This window comes from Acomys russatus, chromosome 4 (genome assembly GCF_903995435.1).
Source record: "Acomys russatus chromosome 4, mAcoRus1.1, whole genome shotgun sequence".
In the NCBI taxonomy this organism is placed as follows: domain Eukaryota; kingdom Metazoa; phylum Chordata; class Mammalia; order Rodentia; family Muridae; genus Acomys; species Acomys russatus.
Window position 1 is genome coordinate 66,101,136 of NC_067140.1, and position 27,839 is coordinate 66,128,974.

The window sequence follows — 27,839 nt, forward strand, 5'->3', positions numbered from 1 at the left end:
GTGTTAGCATCCTGCCTTATTACCTATAGAGCGATGTGAGAAGTAGAGCAAAGAAATTTTCAGCAGCTTCTCCAGAGATTAGAGCTCAACACTTCAAAAAAAAAAAAAAGTGAAGAAAAAGAGCTGGTCACAGCGGTGCACATCTGTAATCCCAGCACTCGAGGAGGCAGAGGCAAGCAGATCTCTGTGAGTTCGAGGCGAGCCTGGTCTATAAAGTGAGTTCCAGGACAGCAAGGGCTACACAGAGAAACCCTAATTGGGAGGGCGGGAAGAGCTCAGCACTTGCAACAGTGAGAACACTTTATATCCACTCTTCCATTACAGTCTTCCTAATATACTGGGTGGACACTTGAAATATTAGTCTAAAAAGCAAATTTTCACTTTAATTACTTTTTCTGTTATTTTAATGGTCACATTTGATGGGATAACTCTAGTGGAAAGAAGCAGGGTATGACTGCAGTCTTAAAGAGCATGGGGAAATGTCTTGACCATTGAAATGCTTGCTGCTTAAGCCAGGCCCCCCAGGACCCCATAAATACCAGGTAGGTATGGCTTCCCCTGCAGCCCCAGCCTCTGAAGGATTCTCAGAGAAAGCTGGCTACATAGACTAGCCATACTGGCTAAGCTCTGGGTTTGAAAGACCTGTTTCAAATAAAGGAGAGGAACATCTGAGAAAGACTCCTGACACCAACACCAGACCTCCATATGCACAGGCACACACATGCACCCATAGATAGACAAGAGATCGGTGGGTGGATAATAGAAAATGGATGATAGATCGATAGATAGATAGATAGATAGATAGATAGATAGATAGATGATAGGTAGATAGATAGATCATGCGCTCTATCAAAAAAAGAATTTGAACCAGAATCTTCAAACTTAAGTCTACTTCACAGCAAAATTACTATTCAAGAGCTGCCAGGATCTAGGTGTCACTGGGAAGCACTTTTAGAGTCAATCTTCATGATAATTCTAAAGAATTAGAGGAAAAATGAGCCTATTACTGTAACTAGTGCAGAAGCCCATCCTGGGACACCCCAGTTTCCTGGCTGGAATACTGACTGTATGTTTTAGAGATTCTGTGACATTTTCAACACATTAGAGCACTGCTTCCAGGCCAAGGAGCCCAGAGGAGTCCATGATTGTCTTATGACTAAATCATAGACAATTTTCTTCCCATAGAACATATACAGATGTATGGCACAGAGACATATGTCTATGGTGCCAGCCACTTGGAGACTGAGGTAGAAGCACCACTCGAGGCCTAGAGTTCTGGAATAGACCGGGCAGCATAGCAAGACCGTGTTCCCTATAGGAAAAAAGAATGTGTGAGAAAATCCACTTTTTCTGTCACACACATCAAAGCAGTGTAGTTTGAGAGTCTGTGAGAATCTGAGGGCAGAAAGCTAGTGGGTACTGTTCGCCAGCCCCAGATGCCTATCCTAGCCAGAGTGGCAGCTCCTCCTGGCCTCTTCTTTCTTGGTCCATTCGGAGCGGAGCTCTGGTTCTCTCAGAAAAGCAGTGGTGCGTGGCAGCTTTGGAACCATGAGGTCAAGGACATGACTGTGTGTACCACGGGAGCTTTGCACACACTATAACGTGTCCTGTCCTCTCTCTAGTGGGAAAAACAGAATGTATGACGTCCTCCACGAGACCATTGAAAATGATTTTCCAAAGTTCCTGGGCAAGATCTTTGCATTCCTTGCCAATCCAGGCCTGATCATCCCAGCCATCCTGCTGATGTTGTAAGTTACCCACGGCCCCCGGCTCTGCCTCGTGGAAACTTCTCCTTGTAGCTGAGGCTTTCTGGACAGGGGTTTTCATTTTACTGTTAGTCTGGATTCCCCAGAAGTAGACCTTGAGACAGATCCAAACACAAGTAGTTTATCAGGAAGCAGGGAGACTGAAGGATATGGCTATGTGGATGGGTCTCCTGTAAATCTTTCTGAAAACCCCAAGGATGACAATGTGCCCCAGAGTTACTTGTCTAGGGGTAACGAGTCTAGGGCATTTGCCACCAGCCAGATTGATTGGAATAGCAAAGAGCTGTGGGATCTGAATGTCTCAGAAGCTGAGTGTGTTACACTTGGAGGCATCTCCTCAGGACCATTGCTGAAGGCTTGGTCCCCAGCTGGCGGCACTCACTATCTTTGGGAAGTTCTAGAAACTTTAGTTGGAGCTAGCTGGAAGTCATTGGGTGTGTTACTGTTGGGTCACCGTGACCACAATACCGAATGTTGCATGGCACTAGTCCTGAGGAAGTATGAACAAACTCTACTCACTAAGTATAGCACCAAAGTCCAACTATGTGGACCAGTGAGTTGATTAGTGTTACTTACAGGAGTAGGGGTGTGGGGTCACTTACAGGAACAGAAATGGCTCAGTGATGAGTGAGTCACCAAAACCCATACCAGCATGGATGACACCTAACAAAGCTGGAGCTTTGTCACTCAGCCTGCAGGCAGCTGGACAGGTCTCTTCCAGGCAATGCCACTGGTCTCTCCTGTTTGCTTGTTTGTTTGTTTGTTTGTTTGTTTGTTTTTGTTTAAGACAGGGTTTCTCTGTAGCCTTGCCTATCCTGGACTTGCTTTGTAGACCAGGCTGGCCTTGAACTCACAACAATCCACTTGCCTCTGCCTCCCGAGTGCTGAGATTAAAGGCGTGCGCCACCACAGCCCGGCTTCTTATCATTTTCTAATAACGCTCTTTTCTCTTTCAGTCTGGCCATCTACTATCTGAACTCGGTTTCAAAAAGTCTTTCCAGAGCTAATGCCCAGCTGCGAAAGAAAATTCAAGCGGTGAGTCTCTCGGGAGCTACACCCTGAACTCGAGGGCGGCATTCTTGTTTCTTGCTGATTTGTTCTCTGATCTCAGCTGTGTTCTTTCAGTGGTTTCCTTGTAAGCCAAATCCCAAAGCACCTGTACTGCAGGAAGTAGCCCTCCCTGTAGGGTTCAACTGCGTGCCTATATAGTACGAGAATATTTGAGAGGCCGATGGGACAGCACAGTGGTAGAGAAAGCACTTAGTATTCACAGGCTCTGGAGTCAGGTGCCAGCACTCATGCATTTGCACAAACACACGGGGGGGGGGGGGGGACACACCTTAATGCTATAAATACTAAAAGAAATGACCAAACAACATATTGCTGATCTTTAGCCTAAAATGTCTCCTCAGTCTCCTTGATACACAGGCAGCTTCTTTCAACAGCCCAGCTGAAACTCTGACTGTTCTCTCTGGACAGACAGGCAGACACACACACACACACACACACAGAGAGAGAGAGACAGACAGACAGACAGACAGACAAGCTCTAATAATCCCTGAGTCCTGTCACTCTCTTGTGTTTCTGGAACTGACTATGTATCTGTTGCCAGTTCCCTACCCACACCTCCTCCTGTTAGCCTCGCCGGGCTCCTGCCCACATAGAGGAGAACACTGAAATAAAGGTTAGATGTTAGATGTGCCTTCAAGTGTTGTGCGAACCCGAGCTGCAAACACATCCTCCTCCCTCACCTCTCATCATCCAGGGCTCGAAGCATCAGACACCCATGCCCCTCGCTGCTGTAAATAATTCATTGTTTTTCTGCAGCTCCGTGAAGTTGAGAAGAACCACAAATCCATCAAAGGAAGAGCCACAGTCACAAATCCAGAGGACATGCCTAAGAACAGCTCTAAAAATGCCACCCATCTACACCTTACTAAGGAAGGTAATTTCTTCCATGATAGTCATTTTTTTTCAAGTCCACATGGGAGTTATAAAGAATATATGATGTGAATTTGGACTGGTCTGGGTTTCTGATAAGGACACTGACAATTATTTAGCAATGCGAAGAACCTACCTTGTGGGATGGTGGAAACAGAGCATGTAGTGTGCTCAGTGGAACTCCTGGCATACAGAATAAACTAGCAAACAGATGCTAGAGGTAATAGATTGTAACTTCTAAAAAGAGACATGCTAGGGTTGGAGAGGTAGCTCGCTCAGAGGCTAAAGCACTGGCTGCTCTTCCAAAGGATCAGGTTCTCTTTCCAGCACCTACAATGGCAACTCACAGTTCAATGCTGTCTTCCGCCATCTATGGGCACTGCACATGCGTCACACACAAACATGCAGGGAAAACACTCATAGACATAAATAATAATTAAAACCTTTTGCAGGGCAGTGGTGGTGCATGCCTTTAATCCCAGTACTCCAGAGGCAGAGGTAGTGGATCTCTGTGAGTTCGAGGCCAGGCTGGTTGTTATACAAAGCAAGTTCCAGAGCAGCCAGGGCTACACAGAGAAGCCCTGTCCCAGGAAAAACAAAGCAAAACAAATGGGGGAGGAGGAGGAGGTGAAGAAGAAGAGGAGGAGGGGGAGGAAGAGGAGGGGAGGCCAGCCTGGTCTACAAAGCGAGTCCAGGATAGCCAAGGCTAACACAGAAAGACCTTGTCTTGAAAAAAAAAAAAAAAAAAAAAAAAGAGCACTGTCTGCTCTTCCAGAGGTCCTGAGTTCAATTCCCAGCAACCACATGGTGGCTCACAACCATCTACTTTGGGATCTGACGCCCTCTTTTGACATGCAGGTGTACATGCAGACAGAGAGCACTCATATATGTAAATAAATAAAACTTTAAAAAACATCCATAGGAGGAACGTTGCCTCTTCTGTTCCGTAAGGAGGAACTCAGTTTAGGAAGGAGCATGTCCTCGTCTTAGAATCAAGAGAGAGAAAGATAAGTGAGTGACAGAGCTGGAAATGGTGCTGTTTTCCGGGAGTTTACATAGCCTCTTCCCTTCCATCATCAGCGTTGACCTGGCTGTCACCCAAGAGGCTGCTGTCACTATTGTCCCAACTTTTACTCTGGAAAACCTAGAATAAAGCTCTACCCTTGTGGCTGGAGAGATGGCTCAGCAGTGAAGAGCGCTTGCTGTTCTTTCATATGCTACAAGTTCACCCTGAATACACATTGTGGGGCTCACAACTCCTGCAACTCCAGCTCCGGGGGACCCAGTGACTTCTCCTGTCCTCCTCACAGATACCTGCACACACACACACACACACACACACACACACACACACACACACACACACACCATTTTAAAAATAAATGTAAAAAACAAACAAAAAGCCTCTAGCTTAGGCCAGAGTTCAAACTCTAGTTCCCTAGCCAACAGACAAAAGCTCTTCCTATTCAAGAACATACCAGCCCATGGGGGCTCTCATAGCACCAAATGGGACTGGAATCTACATAGACAGGAGAGCAACCCCAGACCTCTCCAACTGAAAACAGACAAAACCTCCTACATCTTTCTTCTTGTCTTTGTTTTCCAGAGCCCACATCTCACTCTCCCAGCCAAATCCAGACCCTGGACAAGAAAACGCAGGGTCCCAGCACCTCCAGCACTGACGGCGGCAGGGCCTCACAGCCCACCTCCTGGCACCTTGTTGGATCTCAGCCACCGAGAGTCAGACAAGATTCTGGCCAAGCCCAGTCTCAGACTTGCCCAGGCAGGTCTGCTTCTGGAAAGAGAACCCAGAGGCCTCACAACTGATGGCTAGCCTTTATAGGTCTCCCAGTCCTGGCCTTGATCCTCAGGCTATACAGATTTGTTCATCCCTTTCCTTCTTCCCTCACACACATACATGTTCCTCTATGGCACATGCAACATGTCAACTTTAATCCTTGCTCTTCAGCCCTTGTTTACTACCCCAAGGGAGGGGCAAAGGCTTCCCCTGATGTGGGGAGAGCAAGGAGCTGACTGACACCTTGCCCAAACTAACTGGCCCACCCAATATCTTGTTCAGACAACCCTGGAACCCCACACAGTAATGGTTTCCCTTGGCTCCAGACTTGGGGAGACGGGGAGGCGGCCATGACTCCCTGTGTGGACTTTTTCCACATTGTACATGTTGGGACCCAGTTTCTGCAGGCCCCCTGAGCAGAGCTATGCTGCGGGGGAGCCCACAGTTCTGATAGCAGCCCCATCTAAAGGAGCCTAGATGGTTCAAATGGCAGGTCTAAGCCAAGGAAAACAGAAGTGGGTGAGCCAAAGTCCTCTCAGCAGGAAGATCAGTGACACCCAGCACCCAGCCTGAGGGAAGCTGATGCCAGTTAAGCAGAGAAACAGCACCGGAGCCTCCTAGCAGCAAGACAAAGGAACACAAAGCCAACACCACCCTCCTGATCCAAAGGAAGAACACGTGACCGTTGCTCAGGACAGGAGTGTTTTTCGTGCATCAAATCCTAAAAGGAACTAGACAATCTGTTTCCTGTATGAGGGTCCTTGAAGATAGTGGTTCTTTGCAAACTGTCTCGTAGTAGGCATAAGTCAGGGAAGCCAGGCCACTGAGAAGGCTTTGCTAGGAGCCAAAGGCTTAGCAAGGTGGACATCTTAGTTGAAGATTCACTAGGAACCCCAAATGTTCCTTAGACAGTACTTTCCTCTACTCTATGTTCCCAGACCCAGGTGAGCAGCAAAGCTCCAGCACCAAGGGAGCACCTCACTCCACGACTCTGAGTCTTCTGAAGGGAGGCCTTTCTTCTGGCCGTTACTTTTGTTGTAACTATCACAGAATCCCCTGGAGCTCCCATAGAAGCACACACACACACACACACACACACACACACACACACACACATTCATACTATACATCCGGCAAAGTCCAAGTAGCGAGAAACTTCACAGCTACTCATGAGTTATAAATAAAACAGTTTTCACACACATAAGCTGCAATGGGATGGGAGTGTGGATGCCTGAGCAAGAGAAACAGGGTTAGCTCACCTCAGTCCATCCTCGCAAAAGTAAGACCTCCATGGAACCCCAGCGAGCCTCCAGAGTTGACAGTGCCCGCAAGTCACACATTGCCTCCTGGGGACAAACATCGTTCTGGCTGCACGCTTACCTAAGAAATCATCAGCCCAGGAACTCGGGCAGTCTAACCCACGCCAGCCAGCAAAGTCCACAGCAGCTCCCAGGCCTCCAGCACCATCTCTCGCGGATAATGCTAACTCAGAAAAGAGAACAAGTGGGGAGGGGGCACCTCTTGAGCCATCAGCCTGTTACTGTTGGACCTCTGGCAGTTAACAATATACATACATGCCTATTTTCTTTTAAACCAAATAAATTACCTGTTTTGAGGAAGCATAATTTTATGTAAGGTAAATATCTGCTCTCTGTTGCTATACATCAAATGAGTCCTTAAGCTGATGCCTTAAAACGGGCTGGGCACAGTGGCACATGCCTATAATTCTGGGCACTTGGGAGGCAGAGGCGAGAGTTTTGCATCAAGCTCAATGCCAATCTAGTTTATACAGCAAATTTCAGGCCAGCCAAGATTATATCGTGAGACCCTGTCTCAAAAAATCCAAAAAGAAAGTAAGTAAAGTACATCAAATATTATTATGAGTGAATGGTGTCTACAGGTTAAGAATTTTGGGGGTGGGGGGATGGGGAAATGATAGCTTAATCAGTAAAGAGCTTACAGTGAAAGTTTGAGAACCTGAGTTTGAGCCCCAGAGGCCATGGTAATGTCAGGAGCACTAGCCTGCGTCTGTAATCCAGGGCTTCCAGGCAAGGAGACATGGAGACAGACAGCTCCTAGGGACTTGCCCAGTCTAGTTCAAACAGTGTTCTCAGAGTGTAGTGATCCTGTCTCAAAAAATAGAGAGTGATGGAGGAAAGCACTGGGTATGGATCTCCACATCATGTGCACACACTGGAGTATGCATGAGTGCAGAGAGAGAGAGAGAGAGAGAGAGAGAGAGAGAGAGAGAGAGAGAGGTGGGGGAGAGAACCCTTGAGTTAGGACGCCCAGGTTCATGAAGGAACACCTATATTTAAGTGCACCCCATGCACACACACATAGTAGAATCTTGGAATGTCTTACTAGGCTGCTCTAGCTCTGGGCATTGCCAGCAAATGGGGCTGGAAGGCACAATCCCATAATGGTTCACGCACATGGCTCTGGGCAGGATGCTTTAATTCCTCCTGGGTATTGACTGGAGACCATGGTTATTCTCCCTGTGAACCTCTCCATAAAGCCGTGTCAACATCACATAAAACCGTGGAGGGAAACCTCCAGTAAGGGGGATTCTGTTTGTTAACAAACGAAGGATAGGATTGCAGTCTGGAACACAGCACGCCCAGGCCAGAGAGAACCATGTTGTGTCTGGGGAGCAAAGGAAAGGTTGAGTTTATTACGACAGAGAGACCTACACAGGAGATTTTGAAAGAAAGTCCCGTGGTGTTGTGGGTTATTTTCAAGAGTTGGAAGTTCAAATTGGAAGTACTTAATGTATAACCCAAGTCTTGATTGTTTGTGCTCCTCAATTGCCCCCCCCCCCCGCAATTGCTGAGCAGGAGAGAGAATAGGGCTGGACTTCCTGCCAGCCAGGGGAAGAGGGGTTAGAGGAGGAGATGGGGATTTAGCCCTGGGCAGAGGTCCAGGAGACATCGGAAGATACTGGAACAGGAAAGCTACAGAGTACATGCATCTTGGGAATTTCGGCAAAGAGGAAGGCAGATTAGTTTAGAGAGATAAGTATACAGTAATAACTGCTCAGTTATTGTGTTGGGAATCTTATTAGACAAATATAATAGAATTTCAATTGTTTTAATGTCATCCAGGGTAAGACAGAAACTGAGAGATAAACATGGTTTTATAAAAATAACCATAATACCATTCTGATCTACATAGTGAATTCTAGAACAGCCAAGGCTACATAGTGACCTAGTCTCAAAATAATAATAATAATAATAATAATAATAATAATAATAATAATAATAATAATAATAAGAAGAAGAAGAAGAAGAAGGAAAGAAAGAAAGAAAGAAAGAAAGAAAGAAAGAAAGAAAGAAAGAAAGAAATTCTAATTTTAAAATGTTTCTTTCAAAAATGAAATTATGGGGCTACCAAGATGCCTCAATGCAACTGAACTGGTAGTACCCTCTTTTATTCCCAGCACTTGGAAGGCAAAGGCAGGAAGGTCTCTGGTGATCTTAAGGCCTACACAACAAGTTCCAAGCCAGCCAGGCCAACAGTGAGACTCTCTCTCAAAAATGAATGAGAGAGAAAAAGTTGACTTAGCCCGACAGTGGTGGTATGCACCTTTAATCTCAGCACCTGGGACGTAGGCAGGTGGATCTCTGTGAGTTCAAGGCCAGCGTGGTCTATAGAGATAGTTCCAGGACAGCCAAGGATACACAGGCAAACCCTGTCTGGGGCTGAAGAGTTGGCTCAGCGGTTAAGAGCACTGGCTGCCTTCCAAAGGACTCAGGTTCAATTCCCAGCACCTACATGGGGATCCGACTCCCTTACACAGACATACATATAGGCCAAACACCAAATGTACATGAATAAATAAAGCAATGTTTTAAAAAAAAATCTGTCTCAAAAAACTGAAAGAAAACAAAACAAAACAAACAAACAAACAAAAAGATGGCGCAACGAGTAAAGGCCAATCCTGATGATTGCTACCAATCCTGATGACCTGAGTTCAATCCCTGGAACCTACATGGTGGAAGCATGTGAGAAATATTTCTCACAAGTTGTCATTTGACCTCCACACATGTACCATGGCATACATACACAAATAATAAATACATTTATTTATTTATTTTTAAAAGAAAATAAAGGGCTGGGCCTGGTGGTACATGCCTTTGAGTCCAGCATTCTTCAGGCAGAGGTAGGCTAATATCTGAGTTCAAGATTAGCTGGTGGTGCACGCTTTTAATCCCTTGGGAGGCAGAAGCAGGTGGATCTCTGTGAGTTCGAGGCTAGCCTGGTCTACAAAGTGAGTCCAGGACAGCCAGGGCTACACAGAGAAACCTGGTCTCGAAAAACAAAAACAAAACAAAACAAGATTAGCTTGGTGAACACAGATCCAGGCAGAGCTACACAGTGAGACAGAGAGAGAGAGAGAGAGAGAGAGAGAGAGAAGGAGAGAGAGAGAGAGAGAGAGAGAGAGAGAGTGAGAGAGAAGGAGAGAGAGAGAGAGGGAGGGAGGGAGGGAGGGAGGGGGCACTTTATGTTTGATGGAGGCCATTGTTTAGATTTAGGGATGAGAGAGAACTAATAAAGTAAAGCTCAAGGTTAGAAGCAGCTGACTCTGAGTCAGCACAGATCAACTGTTGCTTTAAACACCCTTTTCTGAGATATCTTTAGGAAAATATACCATATCTGTAGGCACTTGTGGTTTTCTCAGTTGTGTTGAAGTCTCTTCACTCTGAGTAAGAAAGGCAAATTAGATCCCAGGATAGGAGCTTCTTTCCCTCCTTGTGCCCCCTATTTTTCCCATCTTTCTATTGTTTCTCAGCAAAACAGGAAGGATGGGTCAGCAGGTAGCTCAGTGGGTGAAAGCGCTTTGCCAACACACACGATGATCTGAGCGTGATCCCCAGGCCTCACATGATAACGAGAGAGAACTGACTCCTACACGCTGTCTCTGACTTCCACATGCTCACCGTGGCACATCTGCACTCAAGCTCTCTCTCTCTCTCTCTCTCTCTCTCTCACACACACACACACACACACACACACACACACACACTAAAATGTGTTTTTCTTTTTAAAATTTATTTATTATGTATACAGTGTTCTGCTTACATGTACGCCTGCAGGCCAGAAGAGGGCACCAGATCTCATTATAGGTGGTTGTGAGCTACTGTGTGGTTGCTGGGAATTGAACTCAGAACCTCTGGAAGAACAGTCCATGCTCTTAACCTCCAAGCCATCTCTCCAGTCCCACAATAAAATATTTAAGGAAAGGAAAAAGCAAAGAAATAAAAAATGTGGTAGCAATAAAAACATCAAGAATCAAAATAAATATAAACAGGTTGAACTCTGTGTATAGGTGAGTGTATTAGAGTTCTCTAAAGAAACACGTGAAAGAATGAAAGACTACGTATATGGGTTTCCCAGGTTGTCTTATAAGATGTGGTCCATGTGTCTCACACTGGTGAGGCCGAGCATCTGGCTCAGTCTGCCCACAAGGCTGAATGCCTCAGCAGTCCCAGATTGGCGCTGCAGGCCTAGAGGTTTTCCAGAGAGCCAGTGCTCTTCAGTCCAGAAACCAGAAAAACTTGGCTCTAACCTCAGCCCCAGAAACAGGATAGGTGAACATGCCAACAAAAGCAAAGGGATGCAGGCCAAAAGCCACGCCTCCTTCTTCTACTTCCTCTGGCCTGGGCTGCCACCAGAGAGTGTACTGTGCCCAGATTTAGGGCGGGTCTTCCCACTTCAAATAATCCAACCAAGAACATCTCACAGGAGTGCCCAGTGGCTTGTTTTGCTTGATTGCAGACGCAGTCAAGTCGACAATGATGATTAGCAAGGACACCTTAAATCTCACATGTCATTACTAAAAGGTGCCCTTAAACTGTAAGGACAGGCACACAGTAACTTACCATTTTATTTCCTAGGAAATAAAAACTAAAGTACAATCTTCAAGGGAAAAATCACCAGGTATGTGAGTGTTATCAAATGTAACCTGGGATTTTCTTTGAGTGCCGGGTTGCTATTGGAGATAGCATCTGCACTGTTATGCCACCCAGTGTCTCCTTCAATACAATATTCCTTTTGAAAATATAAAAAGGAAGGAGAAAAACCCCCAGGTCATAGCTGGGGTAAGTTTAGCATATAAACAGCGAAGGCACTGGAGGGCGTCTCAGAAGAGTGTCCGCGGTGTGTCCAAGTTCGGCTGAGAGGGATGGTACATTCTATAATCTTAGTGCTGGGAAGGTGCAGGCGGGAGGATCCCTGGAGCGTTGAGGCACAGCCAGCCTAGCCAAATCTGTGAGCTCCAAGTGAGAAACACTGTGTCAAAAAAAAATAAAGTGTGGTGCCCGGGTGGTGGTGTACAGCTTTAATGCCAGCACTGGGGAGGCAGAGGCAGGCAGATCTCTGTGATTTAAGGCCAGCTTGGTCTACATACTAAGTTCCACTACAGCCAGGATTATGTAGACAGATCCTGTCTATAAATAAATAAATAAATAAATAAATAAATAAATAAATAAATAAAGTGGAGGCAGGCAGATCTCTGAGTTCAAAGCCAGCCTGAACTACAAAGCAAGTTCCAAGACATTCAGGACTGCACAGTGAGACCCTGTTTCAAATAGATGATAGGTAGATAGAGAGATAGGTAGATATATATAGAGAGAGAGAAGCAATCAAATGGGGAACCATAAAAGAAGACATCCAACATCAATGTCTGGCCTCTACATGTATGTGCATCCTTGCACACATGTACACACATGTGAAAACACACGCACTCTGCTACATTTATACAATGGAGTATTACTCAGCTATTAAAAACAATGACATAGCCAGACACAGTGGCACACTCCTGTAATCCCAGCACTCCAGGAGGCAGAGGCAGGAGGATCTCTGTGAGTTCAAGGCCAGCCTGGTCTACAAAGCAAGTCTGGGACGGCTAAGGCCACACAGAGAAACCCTGTCACAAAACAAAACAAAACAAAACAAAACAAACAAACAAACAAAAAACCCAATGACACCATAAAGTTTGCAGGCAAATGGATGGAACTAGAAACAAAAATAATCCTGAGGTAATCCAGACCCACGGCATGCACTCACTTAGAAGTGGATATTAGCTGTTAAGTAAAGAATAATCATGTTACAGTCCACAGACCCAGAGACGCTAAGTCACAAGGAGGGCTCAAGAGGGATGCATGGACCTCCCTGGGAAGGGGAAATAGAATAGATTTTTGGATGCACTGGGGTGGGTAGAGATGGGAACAGGAGGGATCAGGTGGGGGTGGGGAAAGGAGGAAGAGAGTACTAGGAGAGTCAACTGGAATTAAGGACATTTGTTGGGGTAGAAACCTAGTGCAGTGGAAACTCTCTGGAATCTATGAAAGTGACCCTAGCAATGGGGGACACAGAGCCCAAGCTGGCCATCTCCTATAACCAGGCAAGGCTCCCAGCAGTGGGACTGGGACATCCACCCAGCCACAACCTTTGGCCTACATCTGTCCTGTCTACAAAATGTGCTGGGGCGATGGTGGTACAAAACTTGTGGGAGTGGCCAACCCGTGACTGGTCCAACTTGAGGCCCACACCATGAGAGGGAGTCCATGCCTGGCACTGCCTGGATGGCCAGAAACCACAAGCAGGAGAGCCCAGGGACCCAGGATAGAGCCAAACATGACTTACTAGAAAAAAGAAAAAAAAGGAAGAAAGAAAGAAATGAACGAAATGACTCCTAATGCTATTCTCATACATCAGTGCCCAGCTCAGTTGTCATCAGAGGGGGCGTCTCCAGCCAAACACTAGGCAGAGCCAGAGGAGCCCCCAGAAGGTGATGAGGAAGGATTGTAGGAGCCCAGGAGTGGGGGTTGGGCGTTGAAGACACCACAAGAACACAGTCCACAAAATCAACTAAGCAGGGATCACAGGGGCTTACAGAGGCTGAAGCACAAACATTAACTTGGTCTGGGTCTGAGCTAGGACCTCTGCCTCTATGCTATGGTTATGTAGCGTGATATTCTTATGGGACTCCCAACAGTGGGAGTTGGGAGCATCTCTGACTCTTTTGCCTATCTGTGGGCCCCTTTCTATCCAGTCTTGATATGACGATTTGTGCCTAGTCTTATTGTAACTTGTTATACCATGTTCCGTTGATATGCCTGGGGGTGGGGGTAGGGGTGGGGAATGGAGGAGGAGTGAATACAGGGAGAGGGGAGGGGAGGGAAGGGAGTGGGGGAAGTGGAAAGATGGGACACTGCAGTTGGGATGTAATGTATAAAAGGAGAATTTAAAAAGAAAACATACACATTCACCCACTACACACACACACACACACACACACACACACACACACACACACACACACACACACGAAAAAAAATTTTTTTTAAATTTATACAGTATTCTGCCCGAATGTGTGCCTGCATGCCAGCAGAGGGCACCAGATCTCATTAGAGATGATTGTGAGCTCCCATATGGTTGCTGGGAATTGAACTCACGACCTCTGAGCCATCTCTCCAAGCCCCCCATACTGAATTTTTTTTAATTGAGAGACCTCTATCATTGAACCATGTCTGGGAAATAGACCATATATGTCCAACTTTCAGATTGTGTTGTGAAGCTTAACAAATTGATGCATGTAAGACTACAGCATGCCAGCCGGGAGTGTTGGCACGCCCCCGTAATCCTAGCACTCTGGGAGGCAGAGGCAAGCAGATCTCTGTGAGTTCAAGGCCAGCCTGGTCTACAAGGCGAGTCCAGGACAGCCAAGGCTACACAGAGAAACCCTGTAAGAAAAGAAAGCAAAACCCAACCAACCAACCAACCAAGGCGTCAACATGTCAGACATTGTGCCAAGTATTCATTGATAACAGTACCACAGGCATGGATGAGAACAGCCACCCTCCAGCCTAGGCGGTGAACACCACAACATCAAATGAAAGAAATGTTTTGTCTTATAACCAGCTGCCAGACACAAATGACAGGGCCCTCTGGGCTCAATGATCTTCCTAAGGTTGTCCTTTGTCTAAGTCTGTGGGAAAAGCTGCCACACATATGTAGGACTCAGTACCAGAGAATTTGGGGGCTTCCTTCCATGTATGAGAAAAGGGTACAGAGTTGCGAGAAGCAGTTTCAAATTTGATGTGATTTTTCTCACTGACAAAACATATGAAATATCACCACCTTGTGGTACTTCCTTGCAATTTCCTTCTCTGATACTTGTTAGATTTTTTTTTTTTTTTTTAATAGATGGTTGTGAGCCACCAGTAGTTGCTGAGAATTGAACTCATGGCTTTTGGAAGGGTGGTCAGTGCTCTTAACCTCTGAGCCATCTCTCCAGCCCCCAGAGTTAGATTTTTAAAGTGTTCCTCTATCTCCACGAACCTCCACCACTGTTGACTGCAGGTAAAAACTCCAGGCTGACATACAAAACTGACAGTTAGCTAAAAGACAAAGGTGGAATGGCTGTGACTGATCCTTTCCAAAGAGCAGTCATACCCACACAGGAGGAAGAAGGGAGGCCTAGGTGCCTATGGCTTAAAGCTCAAAGCTAAAGCATGCCTGGAGAGACCAGAGCCCCACTCAGAAATGCTGCTCATCTAGGACACTTTCCTCAGCAGAAAATCTTCAGTGGACTCTTCTCAGAAGCGCTTTTTCCTACAACTCCCTGAATTCAAAAAAAGGGAGGGGGGTTGTTTGTTTGTTAGTGGGATTTTGGTTTTGTTTTGGTTTCTTTTTTAGTTTTTTATTTTTGTTTGTTTGGTTTGGTTTTTTTTTGGGGGGGGAGACAGGGTTCACTGGCTGTCCTAGACTCACTTTGTAGACCAAGCTAGCCTTGAAGTCACATCAATCTGCTTTCTTCTGCCTCCTGCATTCTGGGATTAAAGATGAGCACCACCACACCTGGCTTGAATAAAAAAATTTTGTTAACTATAAATTCTTCAGGTAACCTTCTCAGGAGGCACAGCCTAATGCCCTTCCCTTTGAATGAGAACAGGACTTAATGACTGCAAAGCACTGGGGTTGCCTCACATTTTGGATAAAGACCACTTGGCCTGAAGCTTCAAAGTGAAAGATGTGGCCTTGGTGATAAGTCCCCAAGGAAGCAGAAGGGTCTCAAGCACAGGCCTCAGAAGGGCGCAGACACCGAACAGCATGGGGCCACAGAGGCCTGTGCATCTGGCTGGGACCAGCACATCTAAAAGGACAGGCTGGCTGCACAGGCCCAGCCACCACACCCTAACAACCATGCCACAGTATAACTGATGGCTAAGGACACAACTCAAACCTGACTGAGGAGCAAGACCTGCGATATAACTGTGTCCCCAGCATCAAGTTGTGAAAAATGCCATTTTTTGTTTTTTATTTGTTTGTTTTTTAGATATGGATGACAAGAAGCAGGAACACACAGCATTCAGTAACCACGCAGAACAAGAAACATCTTTTCAAAGTGTCCATAGGAAAACTGGTTTGGTTTGGTTTGGCTTGGTTTTTCGAGACAGGGTTTCTGTGGGTAGCCCTGGCTGTCTTGAACTTCCTTTGTAGACCAGACTGGCCTCAAACTCTGCCCGCCTCTGCCTCCCAAGTGCTAGAAAACATTTTTTTAAAAAGTAGCCGGGTGCAAGGACGCACACCTTTAATCCCAGCACTCGGGAGGCAGAGGCAGAGGGAACTGTGAGTTCAAGGCCAGCCTGGTCTACAAAGGGAGTCCAGGATAACCAAAGCTATCACAGAGAGCCTTGTCTCAAAAAACAAAACAAAATCCAAAAGTAAAATATATATAAGTTTGTGAGACAGTGTTTCTCTGTGTAGCCTTGGCTTGGTTGTCCTGAAACTCACTCTGTAGACCAGGCTGGCCTCAGACTCACAGAGGCCACCTGCCTCTGCCTCCTGAGTGCTGGGATCAAAGGTACATACCACCACCACCTGGCCATTCTTTTTTTTTTTTTTTTTTTTTTTTTTTTACTATTATTAAAACAGCTGACAATTTTATTTTCACATTTCACAATATAAGTGAAAATTAATTTTTTTATACCACTTCTCCCCTCCAAAACTATTCTGTTGGGAAAGGGAAAGTTTTCTTGTCGTGCAGTTAGAAAACCCTCAGGCTCAGCACCACAATCTCCTGGTGAAACAGAACAAGAAATACAAAACTGATAACGGGCCTTTCTGCTCTTATCTGACTGGCCAAGTCACACCAGGCCGAGTGAGCACCATCATAGGGTGAGCATGAGGTCTCACCATTGGAGGCCCAGGCATCACGGGCTTGTGACATCTCATGGATGGTCTCATTCCAGGAGCAGGTCCCACAGGCATCATCCCAGGAGGAGGAGGGCCCATCATCGGCATCACCGGAGGGACTCCCATGTGGGGTGCAGGCGGCATTCGAGGACAAAGAACCCGGGAGACTGGGGCAGGTGGGATCATGTCCCCTGCAGGAAGAGGAGCAGAGCATGGCCTGGGGGTGTCTTTCCTTGTTAAAAACGCAGTGGTTGTTTTGTCAACCAGGCTCTGGGCCTGCTCCTCCATCCATTTCTGGTAGTAGTCTTTCACATTCTCTTTGTGTTTCCTATGGCTGCTGTGTGTGGTGGCGCACGCCTTTAGTCCCAGCACCCTGGAGGCAGAGGCAGGTGGATTGCTGTGAGTTCGAGGCTAGCCTGGTCTATAAAGCAAGTCCACGACAGCCAAGGCTACACACAGAAACCCTGTCTAGGAGAAAAAAAAAAGGATTCAGGAGGGTGTGAAAACAATCCTATTAGGAAGCCAGGTGTGGTGACACATGCCTTAAGTTCCAGCACTCGGGAGGCAGAGGCAGGTGAATCTCTGTGAGTTCAAGGCCATCGTGGTCTACAGGACAGCCAAGGCTCTGTTACACAAAGAAACTCTGTCTTGAAAAATAAAAACAAAACCAAAAAACGGTGTTAGGAAATTCTATATATAAAATATTGTGCTATTTATTGACAAAGGAACAACAAAGTGAGCAGGAGGAACAGCGCAGTGATGGAGTAATTGCATAGCATCTGTGAGGCTGAGTTTGAACACCAAAGTCACAAAAAGAAAAAGGAAAAAAATATTACAAAGATCTTGCACCTACTGTTAAAGCACCCACTAATCTTAAAAATGCACTGGGTGTGGTGGTGTGCGCCTTTAATCCCAGCATTGGGAGGAAGAGGCAATTGGATCTCTGTGAGTTAAGGCCAGCCAGGTCTACATAGTGAGTTCCAGGCCAGCAAGAGTTTAAGTAAGTAAGAACTTGTCTCAAAATAATAATACTACAACACCAAAAATTACCCAAAAAGCAAGATGAATGACCACTAGCATTCGAGTGCCCATCATGGTACCACAGATACCGTATCTATTTCATACCAGCCCCAATACCAGATATTCAATAAAGGTCTGTTAAAGGGATGGATGAATCTTTATTCTGGAGAAATAGAATCTCAAGACTGGGTGATTAATTTCAGGTCACACTGTAAGTCATGGAGCTTCGGGGTAATAAGTCACCCATAAATGTGATAGCTTTAGAGTCACAATATTTCTCACAATTCTGTGCATAGACAGGGTATGCTCACACGGTTCTTCTGGCTGCATCTAGGGTCTCATGCAGCTGCAGACAGTGGCAAGGGTAGGAAACATGACACCTATGTTTTGGCAGGGATAGCTGGAAGGCCAGGCCTCTGTCCGTCCCCAGGAAGTCTCCATGGGACTCATCAACACAGTAGCCTCATTTCAGAGTCAACAGACATGCAAAAGTCTGAGGCTTACAAATGGCAGACTCCGGGCTGGAGAGATGGCTCAGCTGTTAAAAGCACTGTCTGCTCTTCCACAGGTCCTGAGTTCAATTCCCAGCAACCACATGGTGGCTCACAATCATCTATAATGAGATCTAGTGCCCTCTTCTGGCCTGCATAGATATAGACTAAATGAATAAGTCTAAAAAAAACAGAAATGGCAGACTCTTATCTACCTGTGTCCGTGGGGACACAGGACCAGGTTATCAGGAGGCATGGATCATTCATTATTGGCCTCTCTGGAGAAAAACCGCCTCAGTTGATTCTAGGATATCAAGGCCTCTAATTCTCTCATTACTTCAGACACTATGAGCAACCATGAACAAAACGTGAGTATCATTTTAGACATACTCAGGCAGTAGGGAGGACAACTTGGAGACAGAGCCAACGATTTTACAAAAGTCTACTTTGACAGGAGAGGTCCGTCTGAACCTAGGTAAGAGTATTAATTTACCAAAGAACCTAAGGGAAAGGATGAGATGTTGTCTGATATTACAATCTACATATGCCTACTGGGTTCAGAATTATACATATTGGAGAGGGTTTTTTTTTTTCCCCTGGAAACAGGGTCTTACGGTCTTAGTATGTAACCCTGACTAGCCTTGAGTTTTCTTGGTTTGGCTTTTTTGTCCAGACAGGGTTTCTCTGTGTAATAGCCATGGCTGTCCTGGACTAACTTTGTACACCAGGCCAGCCTTGAACTCACAGACATCTGCCTGCCTCTGCCTCCACTGGGATTACAGGCATGAGCCACTGTGCCCGGATAACCTAGAATTTTCTATACATAGACCAAGCTAGCCTTGAATTCACAGAGATCTGCCTCCCAAGTGCTGGGATTAAAGGTGTGTGCCAACACTTGACTCCAGGGGAGACATTTTGATGAAGTGATGGAGGTGAGGAAGGCAAAGGCATGTTTTATTTGGCTACTGATGTCGCATCTCCTCATGTAACCACAGGCTTTTATAGCTTTTACTTTTCTTGAGACAGTCTCACTCGGTAGCCTTGCCTGATTTGGAATTAACTATGTAGGGCAGACCTGCCACTGCCTCCCAAGTGCCGGAATTAAAGGTATGTGCCACCATGTCCTCCAAGCACTTGTAGTTTCCTAATGGTAATACATATACATATATTGCTTTGACTATCCAAGTCCACTTTATTATAGACAATTTACAGCCAACTTACTCCATGACTCTAGTTATAGTTTTGTTCACTGAGGGACTCTCAAGGTTTTATTATTCTAAACTTATACAAATGTATATGTATATAGGGAGAGTTTACATGTATGTGCATACATGAGATTTCTATGTGTATATATACTGTCTGAACCTAAGCAAGAACAATTAATTTACTTACCTTAGTATGTACTGTAGGCTCAATCTTCTTAATCAATATATTTTATTACAACGTAATAACAGAGTGTATGTCACTATTAACCCAACTAACCAAAACAATAGTGAACGAGGATTAACAAACACAATAACAAAACCATAAGGATATCAGTTCTGAGGGGTAATTCTCCTGGTGTAATCAGCAGGATTTCTTCTGCTGGGACCTGGAGTAACCAGAACCCGGAACCTCAGCAGGAGCCGGAGCCCTGAAGCCTTCCCTGGAGCAGTTCTCTCTATGAGCATCTCAAGTGCAGCAATGAACAGCCAAAACTACCCAAGTCTCCAAAAGCCCCGCCTGCACTTCTGGGCTCATTTATATATATCTCCTCCCAGAGTCTGTTCATGGGATCTTTTCAGCAGGCAACAATCAAGCTCCCGTACAAGGTGGTCGGTCTTCTAGTAGATTAACATAATCTGTTATCTCACAAGACCATTCCGATCCTACCCTTGGGATCCTAAAAAACAGGTTTATCTCTCCTTCAATGTACAACTAAGACAAAAGATTTGCAATTAATATTCCATACTCTGTGACATATGCGGTCCTAGTCTCTATATCCTACTTACTTAATATTGGCCACAAACTACCAAAATAATTCTGTAACCTACTAAGAGATTCTAACTTCTTACTTGAAACCCATTCCTAAATAGTTAAGCACTTACCTGTAAAGCCATGAAGACCCAGGAATAAGTTTTTAAAAAATATTGGAATTATACCATTAATATTTCTCTGGAATCATCTATTTAAACTTGTATAGTAATTATCTGCCATGTTTAAGAAATTAGCGGGCAGGGCTTGGTGCACCTGGGAGGCAGAGGCAGGTGGATTGCTATGAGTTCAACGGCAGCCTGGTCTACAAAGAGAGTCCAGGACAGTCAAGGCTACACAGAGAAACCCTGTCTTGAAAAAACAAAAGAAGGCGGAGGAGGAGAAAAAAGAAGAAGAAAAGAAATTAACACAGGTTTCTAGGACCCTCTGGATCCTTCTATTTCCCCATTTTCCCATAAAAAAAATTTTTTTAAGCCGGGTGTGGTGGCACACGCCTTTAATCCCAGCACTAGGGAGGCAGAGGCAGGTGGATCGCTGTGAGTTCAAGGCCAGCCTGGTCTACAAAGTGAGTCCAGGATGGCCAAGGCTCCACAGAGAGACTCTGTCTCAAAAAAACCACACACACACACACACACAAAAATAATAAAAATTAAAATTAAAAAAAAGAAATTAACACAGTTACATATTCAATTTTTTTTTTTTTTTTGGTCCACTCTTTTAAAAATGTGAAATGTGGGACTGATGAGGTGGCTGAATGGGTAAAGACACTTGTTACCAAGCCTGGAGACTCAAGTTTGATCCCTGGGACTCTGGTAGGAGGAGAGAACCAACTCCCGAAGCTGTCTACACACACACTCTCTCTCTCACACACTGTGGCATGCACACCTACATACACCTACATAATAACGTCTTCTTTTTAAACGGGAAAGCAGTGGCTGATTCACTTTTGAGGTCATGAACCAAAACGCAGTATTAACACCATATCTGTAAGCAATATTGAAATTAAGATGTAATAACACTGGGCGTGGTGGCACGTGCCTTTAATCCCAGCACTTGGGAGGCAGAGGCAGGCGGATCGTTGTGAGTTCAAGGTCAGCCTGGTCTACAAAGCAAATCCAGGATAGCCAAGGCTACACAGAGAAACCCTGTCTCGAAAAATCAAAAAAAAAAGAAAGAAAGAAATTAAGATGTAATTATTGTTCAATGCTTAATATAGATTTACAAGTGAAATAAAATGAACTACATGCTTCAATGTTTAAAAAAATTTTTGTGTGTTTTGCCTGCATGTATGTCTGTGTACCACATATGTGCCTGGTACCCATGGAGGCCAGAAGAGGGCCTTGGATCCCCTGGAACTGGAGTTACAGATGGATGTGAGCAGCCATGTGGGTGCTAGGATTGAACCTGGGTCCTCTGGAAAAGCAATCAGTGCTCTTAACCATTCAGCCATCTCTCCAACCCCTGTCAAGTCACTAACAAAACACACCTAACTTATAAATGTGCCTTATGGTTATGAGAATTTTCAGAGTCCCCTTAGGAATTGTACAGGAACACAGCTGGTGGAGCGCCTGTCTTGAACTCACTAACAGATGGCACCGACTGGGAGTAAGACGCAAGGATCAGAAGTTCAAAGATGACTCTGCTACAGAGTCATTTGAAAGGCAGCACTGGAAAAAAAAAAGATAAGGGCGGGGGGGGGGGGACGACGATGGAGGCTTGGGAGGGAGGTGGTGGGAATGGAGGATGAGGAAAAAGGATGGAGGGAGGAACCGAAAGGGGGTGGTGGTGGTGTCTTTCCTTAGCATTATTTTATTAAAAAGAGATAATCAAGTTTGGGACTTATAACCCTAACACTAAAATAAAAAGGGGGGTTGGGTTTGTTTGTTTGAAAGCGAAAGTAACTTTAAATTAGTCACCTCGGTGAGCCTAAAAGCGGCCCTTGAGAACAGGAAACCAGCTCCTTGGAAGATTTTAGGGCCTACGCGGTCATGAGCAACACGTGGCGCCTCCGGGCAGAGCTGGGTTCTGTCAAGTTGGACAGACCTAGGAAGAGGCAAACCGCCCTTCCCACCTACGCTACTGCCGGCGTCATCACTTTTTTGAACAAGATTTAAGAGAAAGAGGCAGGTGACGAGGAGCTGCTAATTCTGCAGAGTCTGTGACGGAGTCCCAGGCGGCAGGCAAGGACCCTGGCCAGCGACAAGCCTCTTGTCGGCTAGCCGAGTTCTGCCTCTCAGCTCACCGGTGACAAAAGCACGAGAGGTGGAGAAGGGTTGCCAACCGGTAGGACAGACGCCATGCACCGAGACGCCGCACCGGCTCGCGCAGCCGCAGAGGCCCGGAAGGGGTTGCACGCTCCCGCCCGCTGCAGTCCAGCCCGCTGGACGGCGAGACCACACCCTCGAACCCCTCCGAAAGCATGAAAATGGTTCCGTCCCCAGTCTCTGATTGGCCGAACAGGAGAGGGCGTGGTCTCCGCAGTCTGGTTCCGCGCGCGCCGGAGCGCGCTAGCCGCATTGCGAGCTGGGCACGGAGCAGGCGCCATGGTGAGGAGTGGCTGTGGATTATTAGCGATGAGAAGGCCTCGGTGTGGGTCTGGGTTTGCGTTCGGGTTCGGTTCGGGCTCGGAGTATGGACCAGGGCTTGCTCTAGGAGTGGCTCAGTGGACTCCGAAGGTGGACTGATGGCCGCGCGCCGCTTCCCGTTTCAGGTTCTGCTGCACGTGCTGTTCGAGCACGCGGTCGGCTACGCGCTGTTATCGCTGAAGGAAGTGGAGGAGATCAGCCTGCTGCTGCCGCAGGTGGGTAAAATCGGTGGGCTCGTGATGCTGCAATGCAGCCCCTAAGGCCGCCAAGCCCCAGCATGCACTGCGTGTTCCCACGTGGCCGGCCGCACCGAGCGGGGGGGGGGGGGGGGCTAGCGCTAGAACGAGGAGTTATTTAACGCGTATGTGTATAATCTCCTTAGAAGCGATCGGAGATAAACTCTCATTTCTTGGCAATTAAGTAGAATCGGGATGTGGGCCCAGGCACCTGTGTTTTAATCACTACAGTAGTTAGTGCTTTACTGCGCTGTAGAGGCCAAATTCAAAGAAGGCCCATTCATTCCTTCTCTTCCACAGGTGGAGGAGTGTGTGCTTAACCTTGGCAAGTTCCACAATGTTGTTCGTCTGGTGGCCTTTTGTCCCTTTTCCTCATCCCAGGTTGCCTTGGAAAATGCCAATGCTGTGTCTGAAGGTGAGTCGGCCCCTCAGACATGTGGTTGGTGGCTGTGAACTTCCCGATGGTTTTGTTCCGAGCATGATGCCTGCTAGTCGTTGAGACCTACCATCTAAGGGTTTAAAACACTTCAATGCTTCACAGTTGAGTTCCTAGAGCTGTGGTTGAGCCAGGCTTTGCAATGATGACTTATAAAATCTGTCAATCCCCTGAGTGATCGTTGATGCCAACATGTTTCTGAGCAATGCCTGAAGGGACGGGTGTGCCTGCGTGATCCGTTGGAGGCGGAGTCTAAAAGCTGTGTTCTCTTGTCTCAAGGGGTTGTGCATGAGGACCTCCGCCTGCTTCTGGAGACATACCTGCCATCTAAAAAAAAGAAAGTACTCTTGGGGGTTGGAGACCCCAAGATTGGTGCTGCAATACAGGAAGAATTGGGGTACAACTGCCAGACTGGAGGTGTGATAGCTGAGATCCTTCGGGGTGAGAATCTATTATGTGCATCTGTGTTTGCAGTGCCTGCAGAAGCCAGGAGAGGGGGATAGTGAGCAGCCACGTGGCTTCTAGAAGAGACGTTCCTTCCTCATAGTGCCCTCCTTTTTAGGAGTTCGTCTGCACTTCCACAATCTGGTGAAGGGCCTGACGGATCTGTCTGCTTGCAAAGCCCAACTAGGGCTGGGACACAGCTATTCTCGTGCCAAAGTTAAGTTTAATGTGAACCGGGTGGACAACATGATTATCCAGTCCATAAGCCTCCTGGACCAGCTGGACAAAGACATCAACACGTTCTCGATGCGTGTCAGGTAAGGTGCAGAGGCTGCTGAACAACAGGGCTCTTTGGGCTGTGTTTCAGCTGTTACAAACTTAAGAAGGCCAGTTCCCGTCTGTAGATAGAATCATGCACTGAGGCCAGGCCTCCTCCTGCTTACCACAGGCTGTGTTCTTACACTGACTGTATAGAAAGAGGAGGCAAAGGAACCCCGCCCCATGTACACCCCAGCCTAGGCCCTCCTGCCTGGTCTGTATTGTGAATGGGGAGACATGGACTTGAGTGGGGAGCGGGACATGGTTTTTGAGGCTCGGCAGCCGGGTCAGGGGATGACTGTTCCTCTGCAGGGAGTGGTATGGGTACCATTTTCCAGAGCTGGTGAAGATCGTCAACGACAATGCCACCTACTGTCGCCTGGCTCAGTTCATTGGGAACCGCAGGGAGCTGAATGAGGAAAAGTTGGAGAAACTGGAAGAGTTAACGATGGATGGGGCCAAGGCGAAGGCCATTCTGGATGCCTCTCGGTCCTCCATGGGTCAGTGCAGCGCGCGGCAACCCGCGTAAGGTACGAGACTCCTTGAGTCTCCCGTTCCCCCCGTTCACACTAGGTGTTTCCTAGGCATGGACATATCTGCTATCGACTTGATAAACATCGAGAGCTTCTCCAGTCGTGTGGTGTCTTTATCAGAGTATCGCCAGAGCCTACACACTTACCTTCGCTCCAAGATGAGCCAAGTAGCCCCCAGCCTGTCAGCCTTAATTGGGGAAGCGGTGCGTCATGGGGAACACAAAAATGGGGGAGTAAAAAAAAAAAAAACTAAGTTGGCGTTATGTACCGCTGTGCTTCTGGCTACCATGTTGTCCCTAGTTGCATGGTCGGGAGGAGAGCAGGGGTGTGAGACTAGTGAGTCAAGTCCCACTTACTTACCTGGCTTCTTCCTTGGATCTTTTCTCCAGGTAGGTGCGCGTCTCATTGCCCATGCTGGCAGCCTCACCAACCTGGCCAAGTACCCAGCATCCACAGTACAGATCCTTGGGGCTGAGAAGGCCCTGTTCAGGTACCAGTGAGGGCGCCTGCCCATGTCAGGTGCTGCTTCTGGTGCCCACTGCTTTGTTTGGGGATTACAGTGATGGCTAACCAGGGCTCCCTGACCTATACAGGCCTCTGCTATGGGGGTGATGGCCAGTCCTGGTGTCTGAGTAATTCCCAGGGCCCAGCAAAAAGGGACCAAGTTTCCAGGTCAGCGACATTGGATGCCTTCCCTCTCTGCCTCTGGGAACTGGGTTGGCATGTATTGAGGTAGAAAGAAATTCCAGCCAAGCCTGGTGGGAAATGGTGGAAGTGTTGAAAAAGGGGGACTTAAACTGTTTGGGTCAAGTCTTCTGACAATAAACTGTTAACTAAATATTCTCATAGAGCCCTGAAGACAAGGGGTAACACACCAAAATACGGACTCATTTTTCATTCCACCTTCATTGGCCGAGCAGCTGCAAAGAACAAAGGCCGTATCTCCCGATACCTAGCAAACAAATGCAGTATTGCCTCAAGAATTGACTGCTTCTCTGGTACGGACAGGGAGGTGGCATTTGAGTGAAGGGGGTTGCAAGGGCGGGAAAGAGCCACCTTGGCAGCTTCTACGATGATGGTAATATTTTTCGTCAACAGAGTTCACCTAGTGGGTGTTGACACTTTGGGTCTGAGTGAAGCTGAGCATAGAGGGATTGGAGAGCAGTTTGTCACATCAAGGGTTGTAACAGGCTCTGTTTACATGTACACATAACTAGAGGTCCCCACAAGTGTATTTGGGGAGAAGCTCCGAGAGCAAGTAGAGGAGCGGCTGTCTTTCTACGAGACTGGGGAACTCCCACGGAAGAACCTCGATGTCATGAAGGAAGCCGTGGTTCAGGTATGTGCTTTGCTGTGGTAGCCGAGCTCCACAACTGGCTGTTGGAGGTGATGAACTGACTTGGCCTGACCTTAAGAAATGGAGGCAAAAAACTGGTTTAATGAGCCTGATCCAACAAGACTAGAAGTGTTGTGGCAAGCCAGGGATCTTTCAGGTTTTCAGCACTTTTATTCTTTCTTATTTGCCAGGCAGAGGAAGCGGCTGCTGAAATAACCAGGAAGCTGGAAAAACAGGAGAAGAAACGCTTGAAGAAGGAAAAGAAGCGACTGGCTGCGCTGGCCCTGGCATCATCAGAAAACAGTAGTGCTCCAGAAGAGAGTCAGGTCAGTCCTGTGTGCATCCTAGGTTGTAGGATTTTCAATAGTAGAACAAAGGACAGCAAACCATGGTCTGGAGCTTGGGCTTTTTGGACCAAAACACCTAAAACTACCTCTTGATTCTATAGGGAGGAGATAGGTGCTGAGAGAACTTGACCAAGAGCCCAGAATGCTGGTTGTAGCACATGGCCCATTCCATGGGCACGTGTGCTCTGTCCTCGGCTGCCTCCCAGGAGTCCTCAACGGGGGTAGTGTGAATTCCTGCTCTCCCTGTTCTGTGTCTGGAGGTGATAGTGTCTCATGATGGGGGTGGGGGCAGGGAGCTCACTAGTGTGACAGTCTAGAATTGTCCCCCCAGAACTTTCATCTTGAGCTATAGAGATTTCCATTTCAGGGTCCCTTGGGAGCTCTGCATGATGTCCAGTCGTGACCAGCATACAGGGGTTTTCTCTAGGGGCCAAAAAAATTCTGCTTAAATTTTCTCTAGTTAAGAGTAGATTGCCAAAGTTGCCCATGCAATTAAGTCACCTGAAGCACTAGGTTGTTTGCTCTTCTGCCTGGATTCGAATGGGAGCTGTGGCTGCTAACAAGTGTAAGCAACAACTCTCATGTCTGATTTCCGCCCCCTTGCAGGAGATACAGGAAAAACCTAAGAAGAAGAAAAAGCTAAAACCCCAGGAGACTCCACAGGAAAATGGAATGGAAGACCCACCTGTCTCCTTGCAGAAAACCAAGAAGAAGAAAGCTTTCCCTAAGGAGGAGTTGGTCAGTGATCCTGAGGAGATGACTACTAGTCTTGTAAGTCTTAAGAGGAAGAAATCCTCACCTAAGGAGGAAATGGCCAGCGAACCAGATGAGGCAGCAAGCCCAGCTGTCCCTAAGAAGAAAAGGAAATTTTCCTGTAAGGAAGAGCCTGAAGCTGCTGTTAGCGCCACAAAGAGCAGCACAAAAAAAAAGAAAAAGTCCCAGAAAGCATCCTAGGAGGATTAAAGAGGACATGCTTGGTGGGAGGGGCATACCCAAAGGTGACAGTGCCTACCCATGATAAACCCCAATAAAAACACAAAAACCTGTATTGTCCTTGGTTGTTGCATCCGTTTGTGCAGGCCATAGGCCTGGATTGTCTGACTGTGGGGCTCCTGCCACCTGCACCCCCCCCGCCCCACATTCCATAGTGTTTGCTATCTTGGCTGTCCTGAACTTTCATTATAAGTCACTGAACTCAGTGATCTGGCTGTCTGCCTCCCAAGTGCTGGGATTAAAGGCATGTACTACCATGCCCAACTTAATGCCCACTTATCAAGTGAGTGTATACTATGCACAAGTCTGACGTACCTTTCTCAGGGTGATCTGACATGACCAGAACTCTGGTACCCAATTTGGTTACTTCCCCTTGGGGTAGCCTTGGACACACACAGGAAAGGGATGAGATCTGACAG

At 46.8% G+C, this 27,839-nt stretch overlaps 2 protein-coding genes and 5 non-coding genes across 7 annotated transcripts in view; all 7 read left to right on the forward strand.

Annotated features, from left to right (window-relative positions):
* The window catches only part of Tmc2 (transmembrane channel like 2), a 48,571-nt gene extending 43,037 nt beyond the window's left edge, over nucleotides 1-5,534 (forward strand). The window contains exons 16-19 of the mRNA XM_051144923.1: nucleotides 1,623-1,748; nucleotides 2,723-2,801; nucleotides 3,594-3,711; nucleotides 5,314-5,534. Of these exons, the coding sequence (XP_051000880.1) occupies nucleotides 1,623-1,748; nucleotides 2,723-2,801; nucleotides 3,594-3,711; nucleotides 5,314-5,534 (544 nt within the window). The remainder of the gene's footprint in view (nucleotides 1-1,622; nucleotides 1,749-2,722; nucleotides 2,802-3,593; nucleotides 3,712-5,313) is intronic.
* A 17,111-nt stretch (nucleotides 5,535-22,645) lies between these two features.
* Nop56 (NOP56 ribonucleoprotein) lies at nucleotides 22,646-27,473 on the forward strand. The gene is made up of 12 exons (XM_051144615.1): nucleotides 22,646-22,738; nucleotides 22,903-22,992; nucleotides 23,314-23,428; nucleotides 23,729-23,890; nucleotides 24,012-24,210; nucleotides 24,524-24,711; nucleotides 24,796-24,947; nucleotides 25,134-25,234; nucleotides 25,594-25,742; nucleotides 25,962-26,083; nucleotides 26,272-26,406; nucleotides 27,034-27,473. The coding sequence occupies exons 1-12, from the start codon at nucleotides 22,736-22,738 to the stop codon at nucleotides 27,379-27,381; spliced, it is 1,764 nt and encodes a 587-aa protein (XP_051000572.1). The 5' UTR covers nucleotides 22,646-22,735; the 3' UTR covers nucleotides 27,382-27,473.
* LOC127188735 (small nucleolar RNA SNORD110) lies at nucleotides 23,587-23,655 on the forward strand. Its single transcript, XR_007830582.1, has one exon. It is a non-coding gene; the product is annotated as a small nucleolar RNA SNORD110 (small nucleolar RNA).
* Nucleotides 24,320-24,452, forward strand: LOC127188681 (small nucleolar RNA SNORA51). The gene has a single exon (XR_007830540.1). It is a non-coding gene; the product is annotated as a small nucleolar RNA SNORA51 (small nucleolar RNA).
* On the forward strand, nucleotides 25,297-25,382 carry LOC127188732 (small nucleolar RNA SNORD86). The gene has a single exon (XR_007830579.1). It is a non-coding gene; the product is annotated as a small nucleolar RNA SNORD86 (small nucleolar RNA).
* On the forward strand, nucleotides 25,812-25,881 carry LOC127188674 (small nucleolar RNA SNORD56). The gene has a single exon (XR_007830533.1). It is a non-coding gene; the product is annotated as a small nucleolar RNA SNORD56 (small nucleolar RNA).
* Nucleotides 26,126-26,196, forward strand: LOC127188673 (small nucleolar RNA SNORD57). Its single transcript, XR_007830532.1, has one exon. It is a non-coding gene; the product is annotated as a small nucleolar RNA SNORD57 (small nucleolar RNA).
* Nucleotides 27,474-27,839: the final 366 nt, after the last annotated feature.

Coding starts and splice junctions, on each gene's coding strand:
- Nop56 (XM_051144615.1), top strand. Junction 24,211..24,523: donor ACGTTCTCGATGCGTGTCAG/GTAAGGTGCAGA, acceptor GTTCCTCTGCAG/GGAGTGGTATGGGTACCATT. Junction 24,948..25,133: donor CAGCCTTAATTGGGGAAGCG/GTGCGTCATGGG, acceptor TCTTTTCTCCAG/GTAGGTGCGCGTCTCATTGC.